Source organism: Euleptes europaea, chromosome 1 (genome assembly GCF_029931775.1).
Source record: "Euleptes europaea isolate rEulEur1 chromosome 1, rEulEur1.hap1, whole genome shotgun sequence".
NCBI lineage: Eukaryota > Metazoa > Chordata > Lepidosauria > Squamata > Sphaerodactylidae > Euleptes > Euleptes europaea.
Window position 1 is genome coordinate 12,362,618 of NC_079312.1, and position 20,305 is coordinate 12,382,922.

A 20,305-nucleotide genomic window follows, 5' to 3' on the forward strand; every position below is an offset into this window, starting at 1 on the left:
TGCCAACTGACCAGGAAATTGGCCTGCTCCTGAGTTCCGATCTGCACACACCAGCAGGGGTGGGGGTGGGTGGGGGATGCTTTTTCCTGGCAGGGAGTGAAAGGTGGTGTGTCCCCCTCCCCCGACCAAAGCGCACAGGAGCAAGAAGGGTTTGGAAAGTTGGCAACCCTCCCACCATGCACAGGCACATGCCCTGACCGCTCTGGGTCACAGCTCAGGAGCTTCACCAAGGGAGCAAACTAATTCCCAGCCTCTTCCCCAACCCCAACCCCAACCCCAACCCCAGAAATTTCGCCTCTCCTTCCTCTCCCTGCAAAATTGCTCACCTTGCGCGCTTCTGATGCTCCGCGCACCGGCCTGCGGTTGGCTCTTGCGAGGCAATGCAACTTCCCTCTTTGCCCAAAAAGGACGGAATAGGAAGTGACGCTAGCTATTGGGCCTCCTGGCCAAAATGTCCCGCCACTCTAGGAAACTAGAGCTCGCTTGCAGTCTTAACTATTGGAGGGCACTTCCCCCCCCCCATACCCACCCACCCCCCAAAAAAGTGTCACCCAAAGAACTGGGGATGTCCCTGGAAATTGCACAGCAGATTCTGTTGTCCTGGGGAGGAGGGGAGGCGCAGGAGGGATGGAAGAAGCGCTTTTGCGCAGGGAAAAGGATGGAGAATGCAGAGACATTCTACCGTTTCAGACGTTACACGGTGGGAGGAGGGAGGGGCGGAATCCGGGAACATCTGGATTTCTTGGCTGCAGCACCGCAAGGCGTTTTAGCGCGCCCGCACGTGCATGCACAGCAACACCGCAACGCACGCTTTCTTGGGGAGGGAGTCCTGTGGATCCAATGGAACCGTGTTGCATTTGCGCCAACCCGAGATCAGGCTCTTAATTATAAAATAATAATAATAATAATAATAATAATAATAATAATAATAATAATAATAATAATAATCATAATCATCATAATCATAATAATAATAAATCAGAAGGCAATACTGTTGTGACCCAAGATTGTCTGTAGAGTCCAATGAAAGACAATTGAGAGGAGGTGGATTGAAACTGACAGCTCTTTCCTGCTTTAGTAAATCAAAAAGACAATGAAGGATATGTGAGGGAATGGGAGGCATGGAGAACATGTTGTGAAAACGGATTAAATATGGGAAATGTTGAAGGCTATGATTTAATCTAATTCAACTGATTAATTATTGAATACCTCATCCTTTCAACATTAAAGTATATAAGATGATGATATGTAGCTTATTGATCAATGTTGAAAACAGGAAGTATTCAGTAATTAAAGTCTATAAGGTGATGATATGTAGTTTATAGAAATGATACAATGAACTGTAATGAATTAGAAAATAAATACAGAGGGGATTATATAGATATTGATTTGATAGAGGAGGGGAGAGGGGAAGTCAGAAAAAGTCAATACTGATTAGGAAGATTAGTTTGAAATTGTTTTATTTTATGTAACTCTAACGATGCAATATTGATATTGTATGTGACTTAAGAAAATAAAAAAAATAAAAAAAAGAAAAGAAACTAACAGCTCTTTCATTGCTCAAGACTAGAACCGGGGGTGCACCTTCGCGCCCAGATGGCAGGCGTGAGATGACACCCCCCCCGCTCCCCCCAAGAGGCAAGCAGTTAGCTTTATAGACTTTAGGCAAGTACGTATTACGTTAAAGGTTACTTTACAAACGCGGGAGAGTCCAGTCTTCATTGCCTTAGCATTGTGTGTGTGTGTGTGTGTTAAGTGCCGTCAAGTCGCCTCCGACTCATGGCGACCCTATGAATGAAAGTCCTCCAAAATGTCCCTTCTTTGACAGCCTTGCTCAGATCTTGCAAATTGAAGGCTTGCTCAGATCTTGCAAATTGAAGGCTTGCTCAGATCTTGCAAATTGAAGGCTGTGGCTCCCTTTATTGAGTCAGTCCATCTCTTGTTGGGTCTTCCTCTTTTCCTGCTGCCCTCCACTTTTCCTAGCGTGACTGTCTTTTCCAGTGACCCTTGTCGTCTCATGACGTGACCAAAATACGACAGCCTCAGTTTTAGTCCAATCGCATTGACGATACATCTTTCAGCAGTCAGGGGTCCCCAAGCATGAGCGAGTCTATCTTGTCAGTTTCACTGGTCAGTTGCAGAGTGTCCTTTATTGCAGATAAGAGACTTCCCTACATTTGCGAGCAGGAAAGGAGGGAGGGAGCACTCCAGCCCGGGAGAAGGGCATCTGGCATCTGATCGGGAGGTGCTTGCATGAGTGTTTGTGTGCATGCTACTGCTTTCAGGCACTGAAGCGACAAAGGAGAAGGGGGGGGCGTTTGTGCTGAAACACAGACGTGTCTGTGTAAACGCTGGGGGACTGTCCGTGTGCACTTCAATACAATTAAAAAAACTTTTAGTAGAGCTTCTGGATTTTTAGTTATTTTATCTTTAGACCGTTTTTATTGTAATATTTATTTTTCTCCTTAGGGGGTGCAAAGCCTGTACATACTTGCGACTAATTAAACTGAGTGGGGAATTGTGTGTGTGTGTTAAGTTAAGTGTGTTAAGTGTTAAGTGTGTTAAGTGTGTTAAGTCGCAGCCGACTCATGGCGACCCTATGAATGAGTCCTCCAAAATGTCCTATCTTTGACCGCCTTGCTCAGATCTTGCAAATTGAAGGCCGTGGCTTCCTTTATTGAGTCAATCCATCTCTTGTTGGGTCTTCCTCTTTTCCTGCTGCCCTCAACGTTTCCTAGCATGACTGTCTTTTCCAGTGGGGAATTACTTCTGTGTAAACATGGGTCAGATCCAGCGATCCAGAACTGTATTCTGCCCCCCCCCCCACTCAGACTTTACAACTTCCCCATCATAGAGGATGGAAAAAGACCAAGCATTGCACACCCCACACTTCAGGCTTCTTTTTTTGGGGGGAATGGACGCCATGTGTAGGGCAGGCGCATCAAAGCAAACGGGAGAGACCCACTCTGCTCTTCCCACCCACCCAATATCTATATGGTGGTCTCCCTTCCAAGAACCAACTCTGCTTAGTTTCTGAGATCTAACAAGATCAGGCTGTAACATGCTGCCTTCACATGAAGCTGCCATATACTGAACCAGACCCTTGGTCCATCAAAGTCAGTATTGTCTACTCAGACAGGCAGCGGCTCTCCAGGGGTCTCAAGCTGAGGTCTTTCACATCACCTACTTGCCTAGTCCCTTTAACTGCAAATGCCGGGGGTTGAACCTGGGACCTTCTGCATGCCAAGCAGTTGCTCTAACACTGAGCCACAGCCTTTCTCCCCACAGGACACAAGAAGCTGCCTTATACTGGATCAGACCCATTGGGCCATCAAAGTCAGCATTGTCTACTCTGGCAGCGGCTCTCCAGGGTCTCAAGCAGAGGTTTTTCACATCAACTACTTGCCTGTGTGTGTGTGTGTGAAGTGCCGTCAATTCGCTTCCGACTCATGGCGACCCTATGAATGAAAGTCCTCCAAAATGTCCTATCTTTGACAGCCCTGCTCAGATCCTGCAAGTTGAAGGCCGTGGCTTCCTTTATTGAGTCAATCCATCTCTTGTTGGGTCTTCCTCTTTTCCTGCTGCCCTCAACTTTTCCTAGCATGACTGTCTTTTCCAGTGACTCTTGTCGTCTCATGACTACTTGCCTAGTCCCTTTAATTGGAGATACCAGGGATTGAACCTGGGATCTTCTGCATGCCAACTTGCAGATGATCTGCCACTGAGCCACGGCCCCTCCCCAACAGCGATAGGAAGCTGGATTTCCCAACTCTAAACCAATACCCTAACCATTTATGCACCACTGATTCCAATAAAAGCCGGTGGTGTATAGATTTTCATCTCAATCTTTTTGGACAATACATAACCAGTTAATCTATTTCTTTAGGGTCATATCCTCTGTTTTCCAAAATCATCCTTCTATCACTGACTATGTGTTCTTTCCAGATCTTTGCTATTTGCTTGGTTTAAAACAACAACAACAACAAAAACCTGCCACTAAATAAGTGACAAGTCCTCTTGAGATAATTCACAGTGGGTAGCCGTGTTAGTCTGTCTGCAGTAGTAGAAAAGGGCAAGAGTCCAGTAGCACCTTAAAGACTAACAAGAATATTTTCTGGCAGGGTGTGACCTTTCGTGAGCCACAGCTCACTTCTTCAGATACAGCTAGAATGTGAATCCATCTGTCTTTAAGTAGAGGAGAGTGAATTCAGACAAGCATTAGTATGTAAATGTTAACAGTATATAAATGTGAATAGCAGGCGTGATGGGATTAGGGATGGTCTGCAGAAGAGTCTGTGATGTCCAGGGGAGAGATGGGTTTGGAGAAATCAGCATTGGTAATGAGCCATGAATGCAAAGTCTTTATTCAGCCCAGGTCAATGCATTGACTTTAGTTTGAATATCAACTATAATTCAGCAGTTTCTCTTTCCAATCTCCCTTTGATATTCCTTTGTAAGAGAACTGCTACCCTTAAATCTGCAACAGAATGTCCTGGAAGGTTGAAATGTTCTCCCACTGGTTTTTGAACATTGTGGTTTCTGATGTCCTCTTGAGAGTTAATCTAACTGAGCGCATATTCCTAGAGAGGCTTTGCCAGGAAGAAGGGGGAGGGGTGCATGGGCAGCAGAGCTTCCTCCCAATCCTGCCTCCCACCCCCGCACCCCCCCCACCCCGGGAAAGTGGCCTTTGAATTTCCAGCCCGCTGCACCCAGATCTGCAAGAGATCTGGTAGGTCGACAACGCATTGGGAGGTGAAGAAGAGGGAGATCGAGCTTGGTGCAATTGAGGACTGGCGAAGAAGACAAGCTGGTGGGGTTCAGATTGCGGAAAAAAAGAGTTTTGTTTACCAGGGTTGGCTGTAGGTCGCCGCAGAGGGCATTTGAGGATCTCTCTTTGATTAATTTCTGCATTTTTGCAGGATTTCTGCATATGCTGTTTCAGTGAGCTGTTTTGACCTGCCATTAAGACAAATAACTAAATCCTTTATGTACTATATTCCAGAAACTTGGTTGTAATTGAGGCTTCTTGTGGGTAAGCTTTTGTGGATTGGTAATTGGTAGAACTGGTAATAGATTTTGTAAGTATTTTTCAAACATCTCTTTCAAGACTTATATAATGGGCTCTTAAATAGATAGAAACGAACCCATTATTATTCTGTCTTTTCAGACAACCTATACACATGCCTGGTTGGGTTTGAACTGTTTGTATATGTATGTATGTACTTATTTATTTCTGTAATTGTGTGCAGGCTAACATGGGTTTTAATTAACTACTGACGGCCCACTAGGCTGAAACGCGTTTGGTTGTGGTTACAGATGTCAACCTTAGGATATGCCATTGTGCTATTTTAATGTTTTTAAAATATTTTTAACCTTGACATAGTGTTTCCAATAAATTATATTTACAGTATTTATATATAAACATATAAATATTACATATTTCATATATATATATAGGTTGGGTCTTATTCCCCTCTTTTTTCTTCCTCTTCCAACACTCTAACCACTACACCACACTGGCTGTCGTGAAAGAAGAATAGAGGTGGGAGAGCCCATCTTTCTCTTGAAAATACAATTTGTTTGTTTCTTAGTCAATCTTAGGAGAAAGTAATAACCCTTCCTTCTGTTCCCAATGTGCAGTCCTAGAATCTCTTGGTTTAACCGAATCCTTGGCGTTTGTGTTGCTTTCCTCAGGAATAAATTTGCAATCTGGATACATAGCCTGTTTTGTTTGTAAAGTCTTGTCCTTCCTTGGTACTGTTAGCAATCTACGGTGTGTCAAAGCAATATATTTTTTTTTACTTCTGGGACTGAGGAGTCACCTTAGAGAAGCTCATGACAATGGAGCACAAAGCCCTTTCAGCCCTGAGTCCCCCACTGGAAGTGAAGCTGGGAGAGGATGTGGAAGAGCCAGATGCAGCTTGCCTCGAGACAAGGGAGAGCCCAGGAAGATGCCCTGGCGGTGCCGTTGGCAAGGGACTCTGGGAAGGAACAGTGCAAAGCCCCTCGGATGAGGACACGGTTTGCTCCGAGGTGTGGCGACGGCGCTTCCGGTGGTTCCGCTACCAGGAGGCCGAGGGGCCGCGTGAGGTTTGCAGCCATCTCGAGGAACTTTGCCGTCGTTGGTTGAGGCCCGACACGTTCACAAAGGAGCAGATTCTGGATCTGGTGGTCCTGGAGCAGTTCCTCAGCACCCTGCCGAAGGAAATGCAGAGCTGGGTCCGGAAAGGGGGAGCGGAGACCTGTCTCCAGGCTGTTGTCCTGGCCGAAGATTTCCTACTGAAGCAGCAAGGGGTCAGGAACCAGGGAGCACAGGTGAGAACTTTTCTTCCTACTCATTCCAAGAGGGCTGGGGAGGCATGCAAGGACATTTTGCTCCTAAAACTTTACTACCGGTGTCTCTTTTAGAGCCTACAGGCACCTTTAAAATTTTGATTGGGGGGGGTGAGCCCCACCTCAAAATGGCTGTGACAGAAGGTGGAGCCAAACCTGCAATGGCTGCCTCAGGAGGCGGAGCCATACCTCCCTCCTCACTTTGCAAAAGAATCTTAGGAGGGGAATAAAAGAAACTAAGGAAAGCCCAGGAGAAAGAGAAGGGGGAATAAAAAGAAGGAAAGCCTCAAGAGGGAAGGGAACTATAAGCCTGAATGATTACTAATCCTCCTGACCCACCAGTGTTTCCCACTGCTATTACATCCATGGAAAATAGCAAGCTCTGCCTTACAACGGCCTCACCTAAGGTCTGAAAAGCTTGATGGTGAGCACTCTGCCTTCCTACTTCGTTGCTGCCTTGACCTCTTCTACAAACTGTCCAAGAAGGAGTTTGTTGTGTTGCTGAATGCCACCTTCTTATGATCTCCTTCCCTGTCTGGCCCCCTTGATGGAGCAGGGCTGTTTTATAGGGTTTATGGGTGCACAGAATAAAGGGTCTAGACATGTTCATATGCGCCATTCCTTTTCTTATGTCTCCCCTCCTTCCCTGGTTTTACACGCAAGAGCCGTTTGTAAATATGAATGATCTTTTTCCCCCCAAGGCAAAGAAGACTATATCAGGGGACCCGCTGATGGAGGGGATCTCACAAGAACTTGAGGAAGACGGTATCTCACTGGGTAAGGATTTTAGTAAGCTATGGTGCAATTTGAAATGTCTGGGGCAAAATTTCAGCCCTGGCCTACACCTCCCTCAGGATGAGGTGGTAGAGTCCTGGGGTGGAAGGTTGGACCCTACCACTTCAGACTGCCATGGTGGTGATGTTCTTGAGTGTTCTCCCATTTAATAAGCTCCCCCATTAGAAAACTCATACAAACAAGGAGAAGCCCGAATAGAACTTGCTATACTAAGGTGTTTTTATTTTAAAACATTCAGGGAGTATTTTATTTTACACAGGGGATCATCCAAAGGTAGTTCCTCCATCCCCTACACCTACAGGTGTACCATTCTACCTCCTCATTCTGCTGCATGTGTAATGGTTAACAGTGGCAGACTCTAATCTGGAGAACCGGGTTTGATTCTCCACTCCTCCACATGCAGCCTGCTGGGTATCCTTGGGCCAGTCACAGTTCTCTCTGAACTCTCTCAGCCCAACCTACCTCAAAAGGTGCCTGTTGTGGGGAGAGGAAGGGAAGGCGATTGTAAGCCGCTTTGAGACTCCTTACGGTAGAGAAAAACTGCTGCTTCTTCTTCGTCTTCTTCGTCTTCTTCGTCTTCTTCGTCTTCTTCTTCTTCCTTTTTGTCTTTGTCTTCGTCTTTCTCCATCTCTCCAAGGTGGCCACAATTTGTGGCCCGTTTGTGTAATCCCTTGGTGATATGCGAAGAATGTTCTCGCTTCCTGTCTCCACAAACTGTTTAATAACTATTAGCTAAATGCACATCAGTTTGATGGGATAGATTAAAGGTCCCCAACTATTTTGAGCCTGTGAGCACCTTTGTAAATTTGACACAACGTGGTGGGCACAGCAAATGAGTTTCATGGTTTTTGTTTTGTTTAAAGATTAATCGTGGGGGGGGGGGGGAACAGAAGTCCTAGGGCTAGGGGGTTGATGGTAACACCTGTTTCCAATACCCTTCTCTGTCTCATAGACCCTGGACTGACAACACTGATGCATTCTGGATCATATCCTCTTCATGATAGAATGGAAACAGTGACCCAGCTCTGGAATACTGTACCCCTGGAGGTCTGTCTTACACCTTCCCTTCAGTTTTGTGGAAATGTTTCTAGAAAGAGAGGGAGAAGGAGGGAGGGATGTTCAGAATCAAGTTTACTTGAAATTGTTTAAGAATCTTTGATATGTAAGCAAAATAGTGAAATCTCCCTCCCCCTCTCTCTGTATATGTATGAAAATCTCTCCTACGATTTCCTCTTTCCCTCTCTGAAAGCCCCCTCAGCCTCGCTTCCGTCTCTCTTTCCGCCCAACAGCCAACCTTTCTCTGACCCTCTGACTTCAGCCTCCCTCCACCTTGGTAGCCTCTATCTTGGAAAACCATGCCCCAGTTGTGCAGTTCCAGCTGCTGGGCCAGGCTTTCTTGCATGGTAGGGAACCCTCAAGGACTTGTGGGGGGCACATCACTTTCCCCTGTATCATTCCCCCACATTATTTCCCTTTTCCCTCCTCCTGGCAACCCTCACATCCTCTCCCCTTTCCCTGCCTCATTCTCAGCCATTCACCAACTTACCTTTTATCTGCCCTCCCATCTTCAGATATATTTATAATTTATTTGCTCCATTCATACCCCACCTTTCTCCACAGCGAGGACCAAAGCGGCTCACATTATTCACCTCTCCTCCTTTTTATCTGCTCATCAGCCCTGTGAGGCAGGTTAGGCTGCAGGTCTGTGACTGACCCAAAATCACCCAGTGAGCTTCCACAGCAAGATGGGGATTCGAACCTTGGTCTCCCAGACTGTACTCAGGTCTAACTGCTACACCACACTGGCTTTCATAGGATGTTGTTGTTGAAGAGTAGCCTGCAGCCAGGCCAAGTGGAGTCATGCAAGTCAGGTAGTATCAAGTCACCTGGTGGTTGCTACCATGCCTAGAGTTGCCAACCTCCAGGTGAGACCTGGAGATCTCCCAGTACCCTAGTCAGGCCTGGCAGCAGTGAATCTTCCATCAAAGGCCAAAATAGTCCTAGAATAGTGTGGTTTCCTAGCAACAGCCACTGAGGTAATCCGTTGCTTAAAGCTACAGGTGCTCCTTTTATCATTCCTGGGGTTTTTAAACCCCACAGTGAGTGTGTGTGTGTATATATATGATTTCACAGTTTTTCAGAAAACATTTTTCAGCCCTTTTCAGGTTTGTAGAAAGATCTGTTCGTGCCCTTTCACAGCTCCAGTCACTTCCCATAGGATTTGGCCAACTTCACTATTAGTATATAGATGATGTTATATAGTAGTTTAGTAATTCTCAAAAATACTCCCTCTGCATATAAAAAGCCCTGACCTAGATGGCCCAGTTTCACCCAATCTCATCAGATCTTGGAAGCTAAGCTGGATTGGCCCTGGTTAGTACTTGGATAGTAGACCCCCAAGAAAGTCCAGGGTTGCTAGGCAGAGGAAGGCAATGGCGAATCACCTCTGTTTGTATCTTCCCTTGAAAACCCTATGGGGTCACCATAAGTGGGCTGTGACTTGATGGCCCTTTCCACCACCACCCCATAATAAAAGACTGCCTTGTACCCTCGGATGTGGAATGGTATGGTATAGCCTGATCTCAGAAGCTTAACTGGTACTTGAATGGGAAACCACCAAGGAACAGTTTGCTGAGGCAAGCAATGGCAAACCACCTCTGCTTCTCACTTGCCTTAAAAACCCATGGGGTTGCCATAGGTTGACTGCGACTTGACAGCACTTTACACACACAATGTGTACTCTATAAGCAGTACATATGGGTGTCATGAAGTTAACACAATAAACTTAGAAATATCTAAATGTACTGCACATACGTACAAGCACCTTGCAAAAATACACTGAAATGTGTATCATAAGGAAGTCAAACAGCACTAAATGTATTGGGGCGAAAAGTTGGTATATCAATGAAGTAAATTAATAAAGAAATACTTTGGACAGATGAAGCTGCCTTATTCTTAGACTTTCAGTTCATTCTAGCACAATAATGTCTTTTCTGACTGGCAGCAGCTCTCCAGGGTCTCGGGCAGAGAAAGGTCCTTCCCATCATCTCGTCTGGGATCTTTCTTAACTTGAGATGCCAGACACTGAACCTGGGACCTTCTGCATGCAAAGGAGGTGCTCCTGTCACTGAGGCCTGAATGCTTCCTCTCATATCATGATCCAAGGAGAATTTCCCCCCTCTCTTTTGAGGTAAGCTGCATGGAAGTCACACCTCTTACTTTTTGTTGCAGAAGCTGGTGACTTTTGAGGAAGTGGCCGTGTGTTTCACTGAGGAAGAATGGAGCGTGCTGGATCCCAGCCAACGGGCCCTGTACAGAGAGGTCATGTTGGAGAATTATGGGAGTGTGGCTTTGCTAGGTGAGGATCCCTTTGGCCTTCGTTGAAAGCTGCTGAGGGAAAGCCAGAGAGGCGTGGGTCTGCTCTGGGTCTGCTCCTTATCCTTGTTCTCCAAACCAAGTTACTGGAGAAAACTGCAATCAGTTTTTTTCTGAAGTTAGTCACAGCTGTTGAGGGCCAGACAAAATGTAGCTTTCTTCAGAAAGAAGAGGGCCAGACTGATTGGTTTTGGGTATGGTGCGATGACATAGAGTGGTCCTTTCCTGCTTGGCCCTCCGAGACAAAAGTGTAAGGCAGCGGCAAAGGCTGTGATCTGGAGCACAGTTAGATGGAAATAATTCTGACTGAACTCAGAGGCATACTCCTGAGTAAACACAGCTGGCCACCTTTTCCCGAAGGAACCCACTCATCAGTCTATCTGCCAAGGCCTTTCTCTGTGCTATCCCACTTTTGAAAGTTAGGTGTGTGGTCCCCACAGACAGGGTCTGTTTGGTGGTGGTGCCTAGATTGATGGAATACTCTTTCCCCAGCCTCATCTACCGGGTCTGTTGCCTAGGTTTAATCTGTTGCCTTCTGCCAGACTTTCAATGGGGATATAATATGCAACCGGTTGTTTTTTTTTTAATTCTTTAGTTGCTTCTTTTCTTCCTGTGGCCTTCTCTCTTTCACCTCTTCTTATATTTTTATTTTTGTTGATTTGGTGTTAATTTACCATGTAAGCTACCTTGAAGACCAGCTGGAGGGAAGGCGGAGTAGAATCTTTTAAAAAAACAAATAAATACCTCACCAAAACAGGATAAATTTGCGTGCTTGCAAGCCAAATAGTTGTATAGGCATCTCATAGGTATCTGGATGTCACTTTTTCTTGTCATAAATTTGATAGTGAGATGCATATCAGTGTGAGTGTGTGTTAAGTGCCGTCAAGTCACTTCCAACTCATGGCGACCCTATGAATGAAAGTCCTCCAGATGTCCTATCTTTGACAGCCTTGCTCAGATCTTGCAAATTGAAGGTTGTGGCTTCCTTTATTGAGTCAACCCATCTCTTGTTGTGTCTTCCTCTTTTCCTGCTGCCCTCAACTTTTCCTAGCATGACTGTCTTTTCCAGTGACTCTTGTCGTCTCATGAAGTGACCAAATACCATAGCCTCAGTTTAGTCATTTTAGCTTCTAGGGTCAGTTCAGGCTTGATTTGATCTAGAACCCACTGATTTGTTTTTTGGCAGTCCACGGAATCCGTAACACTCTCCTCCAACCCCACATTTCAAAGGAATCTATTTTCTTCCTATCAGCTTTCTTCACTGTCCAGCTTTCACACCCATACATAGTAATAGGGAATACGATGGCATGAATTAATCTAGTCTTGGTGGCCAGTGACACATCCTTACAACAATTTCAAGCTTACCTGATTCATGCTTCTCACATTCCATGTTCCTATTATATGTGTCGAACAGCTTCGGACTTTCCTTTTGCATGTCAGTAAGATGACAAAATGGGGTAGCTCAGAAACAAGACCAGGGTTTCTGGATATCTGACAAAGGGAGCCTTGACTCACAAAAGCTGGTAGCTGGGTCATTTTTGTTGGTCTTGAAGGTGCTACCGGACTAAAATTTTGTTCTACTACTGAAGACTAACATGGCTACTCAGCCTGGATATTCTGGGACTTCCCAGCAGGACTGTAAAGAGACAGGATAGAAATATTCAAAATAAATAAGAAGATACGTAGGGGAAAATGCTCTCTACATTTTTTTAAAAAAAGACACCACCTCCAATCAAATAAGCCTGGTAAGAACTGAGCATGTTCATTTCCCTCCAAGAGACATGGAATTTTGAGGGCAGCTGAGTGTCAGTTAAAGGAGAAGGAGCTAAAACACGCAGGAGGGTGAAGATGGTTTTCTTGCGCTTCTAATAATTTATAGTAATCTGAAGGGGCAGATTTGGGGCAGGGCGGAGTTGTTTCCAATGATGCAATCCCTCCACAGTTCCCTCTGGGGCCCCAACTTGTCTGTATGGAGAGAGGACTGACTTTAGCCAGAAATAACCGGCTCTGTTGATTCCCCCCCCCCAGAACATCTTTTGATTCCCAAACCCGAACTCATCAGCTGGCTGGAAGAGGAAGAGCTACGCGAGAGTTGCCCCAACACAGGAGAGAGATCAGCAGGTACCTTCAGTGTTGGGGACTCTTGTTGTTTGAGAATTGTGGGTGTTTTTCGGTGGCATAGATTCTAGAGCTCAAAGTGTCGGACTAGGGTATGGCAGGCCTAGGTTTGAATCCCCACTCTGCGACAGAATCTCATGGGGTGGTGGTGGTCTTGGGCCAGTCACATAATCTGAACTTGGCCCACCTCATGAGGTAGTTGTGAGTCTAAAATGGAGGAGAGGAGAACGATGTCGAAATCTGCTTTGGGTCCCCATTGGGGAAGAGAGCGAGACGTAAATATCTAAATAAATCAAACACTCATTATCATCAGAAATTCATCTCCTGCTTCTGATGTACATTTTTTATTTCGGCAATTAATTCAAGGGGAGAAAATTCATTCATATTAGCAGTTGATTTTTTGGCCACTTTTTACATGGGGAAGCAGGAAGTAAATATTTTAATAACTAAATGGAATATAAAAATAAATGCTTTGGGGTCCATATGTTAGTATTTTTAAATGGTATTGTGATCTTTTTGGTACACCAGATTGGGCGTTTCTTTAAAGGTGAAAGAAATGTTTTTACTATCGTTGCTAATTGGTTTTAATTGTTTTAATGATGTTTTTTGTTTGGTTTTATTTTGTATGTTTTTCTGTTAGCCACCTTGATGGCCCTGTTGCAGGCAGAAAGGGGCGGGTATAAGTATTGTAAATAAATGGAAAAGAAATAATAACATCACAATTCTTTCTAATAATACTAGAATTTTGACTGCTGTTACAATTACTGAATATTATTACTATTGAACAACATTACTACTAGTACTAATTATAATTATTAATAATAACAATTCTTTCTGTGCTTCAGGATGGAAGTGTGAGAATGAAAAGAAACCTTGTGAGAGTTGGGCAGAAAGAATGAGGCATCAAAATGGCAGACAGATTTTTGGGCTTCAAGGTGGGCTTAAGATGCAAGATCGACAACAAGTAGAGAAATGGAAGAATGAGTTTTTTTATACTCAGGACACCGACTTCCATGAAATGTCACTCCAGCAAGAACAAAAAAAAGCAAAGAAAAGGAATGAGTGTCCCGTTTGCGGGCAAATCTTCAGTCACAAATCCAGCCTTGTTACTCATCAGAGAATCCACACAGGTGAAAAACCCTATCAGTGTGTAGAATGTGGAAAGAGGTTCAACCGAAGGACACGACTCACTTCGCATCAGAGGCTCCACACGGGGGAGAAGCTGTACAACTGTCCGGACTGTAGCAAGAGCTTCTGTGAAAAATCAAGCCTCAAAGCACACCAGAGAATCCACACGGGAGAGAAACCGTACAAATGCCTGAGCTGTGGAAAGAGCTTCAGCCGTAGCTCGAATCTGATTACTCACCAGAGAATCCACACCAGGCAGAAACCCCGCAAGCGCTGCAAAAACAGCAAAGTCCTTTCTTTGCAATCTAGCTTCCCTTCCCATGAGAGAATTCAAACAGGAAGCGACCTGTGTAATACCACACACTTTAGCGGGAATATTGGTGATCTGTCGGGCCAACTCAGGCCTGAGGATATGTATCTGGGGGAAGAGATGTATAAATGTTTTGACTGCGGGGAAAGTTTTAACGAGAGTTCAAGCCTTTTTATACACCAAACAATTCATTTAGATGAGAAGCCCTACAGCCTCTGTGATGGTGGATTTTGTGATGAATCTAGTCTAATGACTCATCAGGGAATCCATGCAGGAGAGAAAATTTACAAATGCACCGATTGTGAGAAGAGTTTCAGTCGTAGCTGGAGCCTCATTACTCATCAGAGATACCACAGAGGGGAAAAACCATACAAATGCACAGACTGCAGTGAAAGCTTTTGTGACAAGTCGGGCCTAGTCAGGCACCAGAGAATCCACACGGGAGAGAAACTGTACAAATGCTTCATCTGTGGCAAAAGCTTCAACCAGAGCACCAACCTTTTTACTCACCAGAGAATCCACACGGGCGAGAAACCATACAAATGCATCGATTGTGGCAAAAGCTTTAACCAGAGTTCTCATCTGATCAGGCATCAGAGGCTCCACACAGGAGAGAAACCGTACAAGTGCTCGGAATGTGGGAAAAGCTTCACGCAGAGTCCAAATCTCATTAGGCACTGGAAAATCCATGCCCGTGAGAACACATAGACCTGCATTTTTTTTTCTGACCACAAAAATATTGTGCATCAAAAAGTTCCCAGAACCTCATCTGACATAAAGAAATCATCCAGGAAAGAGAGAGGATGGATACGATCACATCAGAGGAAACTTTTACCTGTATGTAACATTTTATTACATACTGCAAAGCTCTTGAGACACTCACAAAATACAATAAAATAAAACAGGCTAAAAACTAACAAATTTTATTCCAGCATGGCTTAATTCAAGTCAAATAGCACCGTGGACCACCAAAAAGACAAATAAGAGGGTTCTAGATCAAATCAATCCTGAACTGTCCCTAGAAGCTAAAATGACTAAATAGAGGCTATTGCGCTTTGGTCGCATTATGAGAAGACGAGTCATTGGGAAAGACCTTAATGCTAGGAAAAGTTGAAGGCAGCAGGAAAAGAGGAAGACCCAACAAGAGATGGATTGACTCTATAAAGGAAGCCATGACCCACAGTTTGCAAGACCTGAGTAAGGCTGTTAATTATAAGACATTTTGGACGACATTGATTCATAGGGTTGCCATGCGTCGGAAGCAACTTGACCACACTTAACACACATATAGCATCTTTAGACCCCAACAAGTTTTTCAAGGTGTATCCTTTTGAGAGTCAATGCTCCCTTTGTCAGATTCTGAACATGTATCCCCTCCAAACTTTGTTGGGCTCTTAACAGTGCATTCCTACAAAGAGTTACTCCAGTCTAAGCCCACTGAAATGTATGGGCTTAGACTGGAGTAACTCTCCTTAGGAAAGCATTGTGGGGTGCTACAGGACTTGGATATAGCTCTTCTATTGCAGACCAACATGGTTACCCTCTGAAACTATACCAGCACAAACTCTCATGAGTCAGAACTCACTTCTTCAGAGATACTAATTGGTTGAATTTTTCTCTATAGGAAAACGCTAGGCTTTTCCTGAACTGAAAAGGCCAGGCAGAACTTTTAGTATTGAAAGTACGATAGTTCTGTGTTCTTAATATATTTTTCAAGAGTCTAAATCAGTGGTACTCTGTCTGATGCAGAGAGCCACATTCACAGTTCCTGTCAACCAGGAGCGCCACATTTACTTCCATTCTTAGCATGCGGCCTGCACCTTAGGGAGACTCATAACTGTTTTGTTCCTTCAAGGTGGGAACCATCAGCCAACCTTATGCCCCACCAGGCAAGGGCCTCACCCACTTTCCTGCAACACAAGGCAGGTGCCACATGGGGAGAATAGCGCTTAGCAGTTACCACTTCTCTTGGCTTTTTCTGAATAGTTATGGCCAGACAGAACTTTTAGCATTAGAAGATTATGCTGGTTCTGTGTTCTGTTTTTATTAGAGTTTCAACAGAAGATGAGAGAGGGCTAGAAACTAGGTAGATGGTTAAAGAGTCTTACCTGTACTGTGCCTGTTTGCATTAAACTGTTTTTTTTTCTTTTTAATTTAAATTACTTGAAATAAGCTCTATCCCCCTCCCCCAAGCATGCTTTTTTTTTTTAAAGTGTCAGTTCCTATCTTGGGTTAGGATCCACATGTTGGTCTGAGAACACATTTCCGATGAAGGGACAGTAAGGAAAGTGGTGGTGGAGAATCCAAAAATGCACTGAGTAGAACACCTGAGTTTTGCAAAAGTTGTAGCACTCATAATGGTTAGACATACCAATTTTTTAAGATTGCATGATTAAAAGCAATATTTTTACAGTGGGTTTGGTTGCTCCTCTTTATTCTTTTATTTGTTTGTTCTAACATTCTGGAACAGAAACGACCACACTAACTCATTGCTTACATTCTTAAGCGCAATTTGCCTTTGGGCCTGTGTACGAAGAGCCTTGTGTACCCAGTATAGTGTGATGAATCCAGCCTGATGACTCTGATAGGTGGTGTCTTAGGAAGCATCAAGACTTCAGGATCCAGGATACATGTGAACATGAGAATTGCCTTGACGGATCAGGCTGTCTCCAACAGTAGCCAACCACAAAGAAGTCTGTGATAATTTTACTGTATTGCATGGGGATATGGGTGCCCTGTGCCTGTCACTAAAGCAGTAATAAACACAGGCCTCTCTTCCAGCAAGTTGGGGGCGGTGGGTTCTGCTTACTTGGGGAACTCCCCAGTTATGCAGACAAACTGGAGGAGCCATGGCCCTGTGGTAGAGTGCCTGCTTGGCACACAGAAGGTCCCTCTGGTTCAATCCCCAGAAGCTAGCAGAGCTCTTCCTTTTAGAAGAAGAGGAGTTGGTTTTTATATGCCGACTTTCTCTACCACTTACGGGAGACTCAAACCGGCTTACAATCACTTTCCCCTCCCCACAATAGACACCCTGTGAGGTAGGTGGGGCTGAGAGAGCTCTAAGAGCTGTAACTTGCCCAAGGTCACCCAGCTGGCTTTGTGTGTAGGAGTGGGGAAACCAACCCAGTTCACCAGATTAACATCTGCCGCTCATGTGGAGGAGTGGGGAATCAAACCCGGTTCTCCAGATCAGACCCCGCTGCTCCAAACCACCGCTCTTAACCACTAAGCCACGCTGGCTCTTTTAAGGATATTGTTGCCCCCAAATGCATTGCTTTGATGAACATCAGTTGCAATTCTCCTGTCTTGTTACCACGTCGTTATTCCTTCCCAAGGGGTAGCTGTTTTATTTACTGTACTGAAAAAGAGATATTCTTGGGGCATTGTTGAATACTAGCAAATGTATTATGCTGCATGTTTTCCAGTGCAGGAACCTACTTCGAAGGGTTCCATAACTGCTGAATATAATAACCAGGAATACAGGTGGGATTTCGCTGGGGAGGAGGAACAGGAGAAATATCTGGGCAGATTCTTAATGGTGGATTTTAATCATGGTGAAAACTTTAGCACCCTCTCTCCTCCGCTACTTCAATGTGTCCCCCTCTCCCTGGCTCCAAAGTGCTTATGCATTATTGTAATAATACCAGATGCAATATAGTTCCTGTTTATTTCTTTCCATTGTGAAAACTGACCACTTGTGCCTCCTGTTTCCTGTTTTCAAAACCAGTTCAAAACAAGACGCGTCCTGTTACCCCTGCGAAATTTCCTCAGGAGACCAAAATAGCTGGGGTGGGAACGGCCGCATTAATTTATCCATGTTTCTGCTTATGTACAGGAAAAGGCCCATTTGGTGTAGCAATTAAATCAGGACCTGGGTTTGAATCCCCATCTGCTGGGAAGCGTGCCATTGATCATGGGCCGGTCCCTTGCCCTAACTTACCTCGCATGGTTGTTGTGAGGATAAAATGGAGGCAAGGAGAATCATTTGTGGGGAGTGAAGGTTAATTTTTACATGAAAAAAAAGGTGTGTGGGAAAGGGGACGAGCCCTCCCCTTTGCGCCACATCTCCCTACATTGCATTATCCCAGGTACCTTTTGCTCCAGCTTTCCTCTGTTATCAAAACTAAGCCAAGCTGGTGAGGATAGTACCTGAAGTGATATTGTGCGAGGCGGGTTTTGCGTCTTTCCTCCCCACAAACGTTTTCACTTTGTAGGCGAGCACCCGAATGAATGGGGCCGATCCCCATCGCTTCTTTGGCCTCCACTGACTTGTGCTTGGACCGTTACCGCTTCACGCTGTTCCCGTGATTAAATGCTCTCATCTACAAAATAGGTTTTTGGTGCAAAAAATGCACTAGAAGAGGCCCTCTGCTCTGCCTTTAGTCCCGCTGTCCGGTATACCTCTGAAGGCAGAGGTTCCATCCAGCGAGTATAGAGTAGATAATACCAAATATTAAGCGCGATAAAAAGGGGGGAGTAGTAGTGCTGCTTTTGTTCCCGGCTTGTTTTCTCTGCTCTGAGGTATCTGATGGCCACAGGATGCTGAATGAGCCCCAACAGAGCGAGACAACTCTTAATGACTATGTTAGATTCGCCAGTAATTAATGGGTTAGTCGATGGGCACTTTACAAAGTCTGGCATAAGTTCTCCGCTGCAAAGTAGGGTTGCCAGCTTTGGGTTTGGGAAATACCTGGAAATTTTGAGGGCACAGCCTGGAGAGGGCAGGGTTTGGGGAGGAGAGAGACCACAGTGGAGTGCAATGCCAGAGTCCTCCCTCCAAAGCAGCCATTTTCTCCAGGGGAGCCGATCTCTGTAGTCTGGAGATCAGATGTAAAAGTGGAAGATCACCAGGCCCCACCTGGAGGTTGGCAACCTTAGCTTTAACCTTCTAATCCTCGTCTACCAAATTTAAGCGAGCACCAACTGAATCTGCTTTACTACAAGCCTTGACCCTATTTTGTAAAGGAAGGGGTAAGGAGTTATTGGAGGAGGAAACCCATTTTGAGATCCCCCTGCCCCGAAGTATCTTCTGCTAGGATTTTATCAACTCACAGGTTAACTGAGCAGGCCAATTTCCCTTTTCCCCTCTTAAAATAGCTCTCAGCTGCTCTCCACATTTTACACTTCCTAGAGCATGCTCGGTCCTCAGCTGCCTTATTTTTCTTTCTATCTTACATATTTTGCAGCATGATTTCCAGGGTATAAGCTTTCGAAGTCCAAAGCTCCCTTCATCAGATACAAGTAGGAATATCTCTTTGGTGTTGCCATCTGGATAACAGTTGTCAATGAATCTTTAGATCGTCCATTGCTTCAGTTCTTATGAAAACTCCTAAATGCCCCTCGATGTGTTGCTGGCGTTACTCTTCGTTCTGAGTTTGGCCAAATGTCACTTGAAGCTAGGGCGTGGTTGGCCGCCTTTAAACTATACCTTAAACTGTGCTTCAGCACTGAGGGCTTCCTAGCTTCTCTGAAGCACGACCCTTTTAAATCCTCATGGCAAAAAATCCTAGATGAGAAACTGTAATTGTTGGGCTTCTCGCAGGATATGTTATTAGATCTTGGGAAAACTGAGGCTTTCACCAAAATTAAAAAGCACACTAAAGAGCTTGATTATAACAGCACTACTTTTCGTGCTCGCCGCGTTTGTTCATCCCGGTTCTTTGGAATACCCCCTCCATGTGGTTTGCCTGCTTATACATATTATTTGACAACTCCTCGTCTTTCTAGAGCTTTTTGTTTAGCTAGATTGAATGCTAACCCCTCTATGGTTATGCAGGGCAGAATTTTGAATATACCATATTCAGACAGGACCTGTCCTTGCTCTTCTGGCTCTATTGATTCACTAGCTCATGCCCTTTTGGAATGCCGCTTTTACGAGGAACTTCGATCACATTATATTTCCCCCCTTTTAACATACAAATCTAATGCCTCTGTGTCTGACATAATGCCTTTTTTACTAAGCGATAAGGATCCCAAGGCTACATTGTCAGTGGCAAGATTTGTTTCTCTCAAACACTAGATATATGTTGGTTCTTGTAGGTTATCCGGGCTGTGTAACCGTGGTCTTGGAATTTTAATTCCTGACGTTTCGCCAGCAACTGTGGCAGGCATCTTCAGAGGAGTAACACTGAAGGACAGTGTCTCTCAGTGGCAAGTGTGTAGGAAGATATAGTCAGAAAGGGGTTGGGTTTGAGCTGAGTCATTGTCCTGCAAAAGTAATGTGCTAATCATTGTCCTGTAAGTATC

The 20,305-nt window shown here is 44.8% G+C and overlaps 1 protein-coding gene across 1 annotated transcript; it reads left to right on the top strand.

Annotated features, from left to right (window-relative positions):
* The first annotated feature begins 13,639 nt into the window (after positions 1-13,639).
* On the top strand, positions 13,640-14,767 carry LOC130493303 (zinc finger protein 16-like). Its single transcript, XM_056867016.1, has one exon. The coding sequence runs from the start codon at positions 13,640-13,642 to the stop codon at positions 14,765-14,767; it is 1,128 nt and encodes a 375-aa protein (XP_056722994.1).
* Positions 14,768-20,305: the final 5,538 nt, after the last annotated feature.

Coding starts and splice junctions, on each gene's coding strand:
- LOC130493303 (XM_056867016.1), top strand. CDS start 13,640: ATGTCACTCCAGCAAGAACAAAAAAAAGCAAAGAAAAGGAATGAGTGT.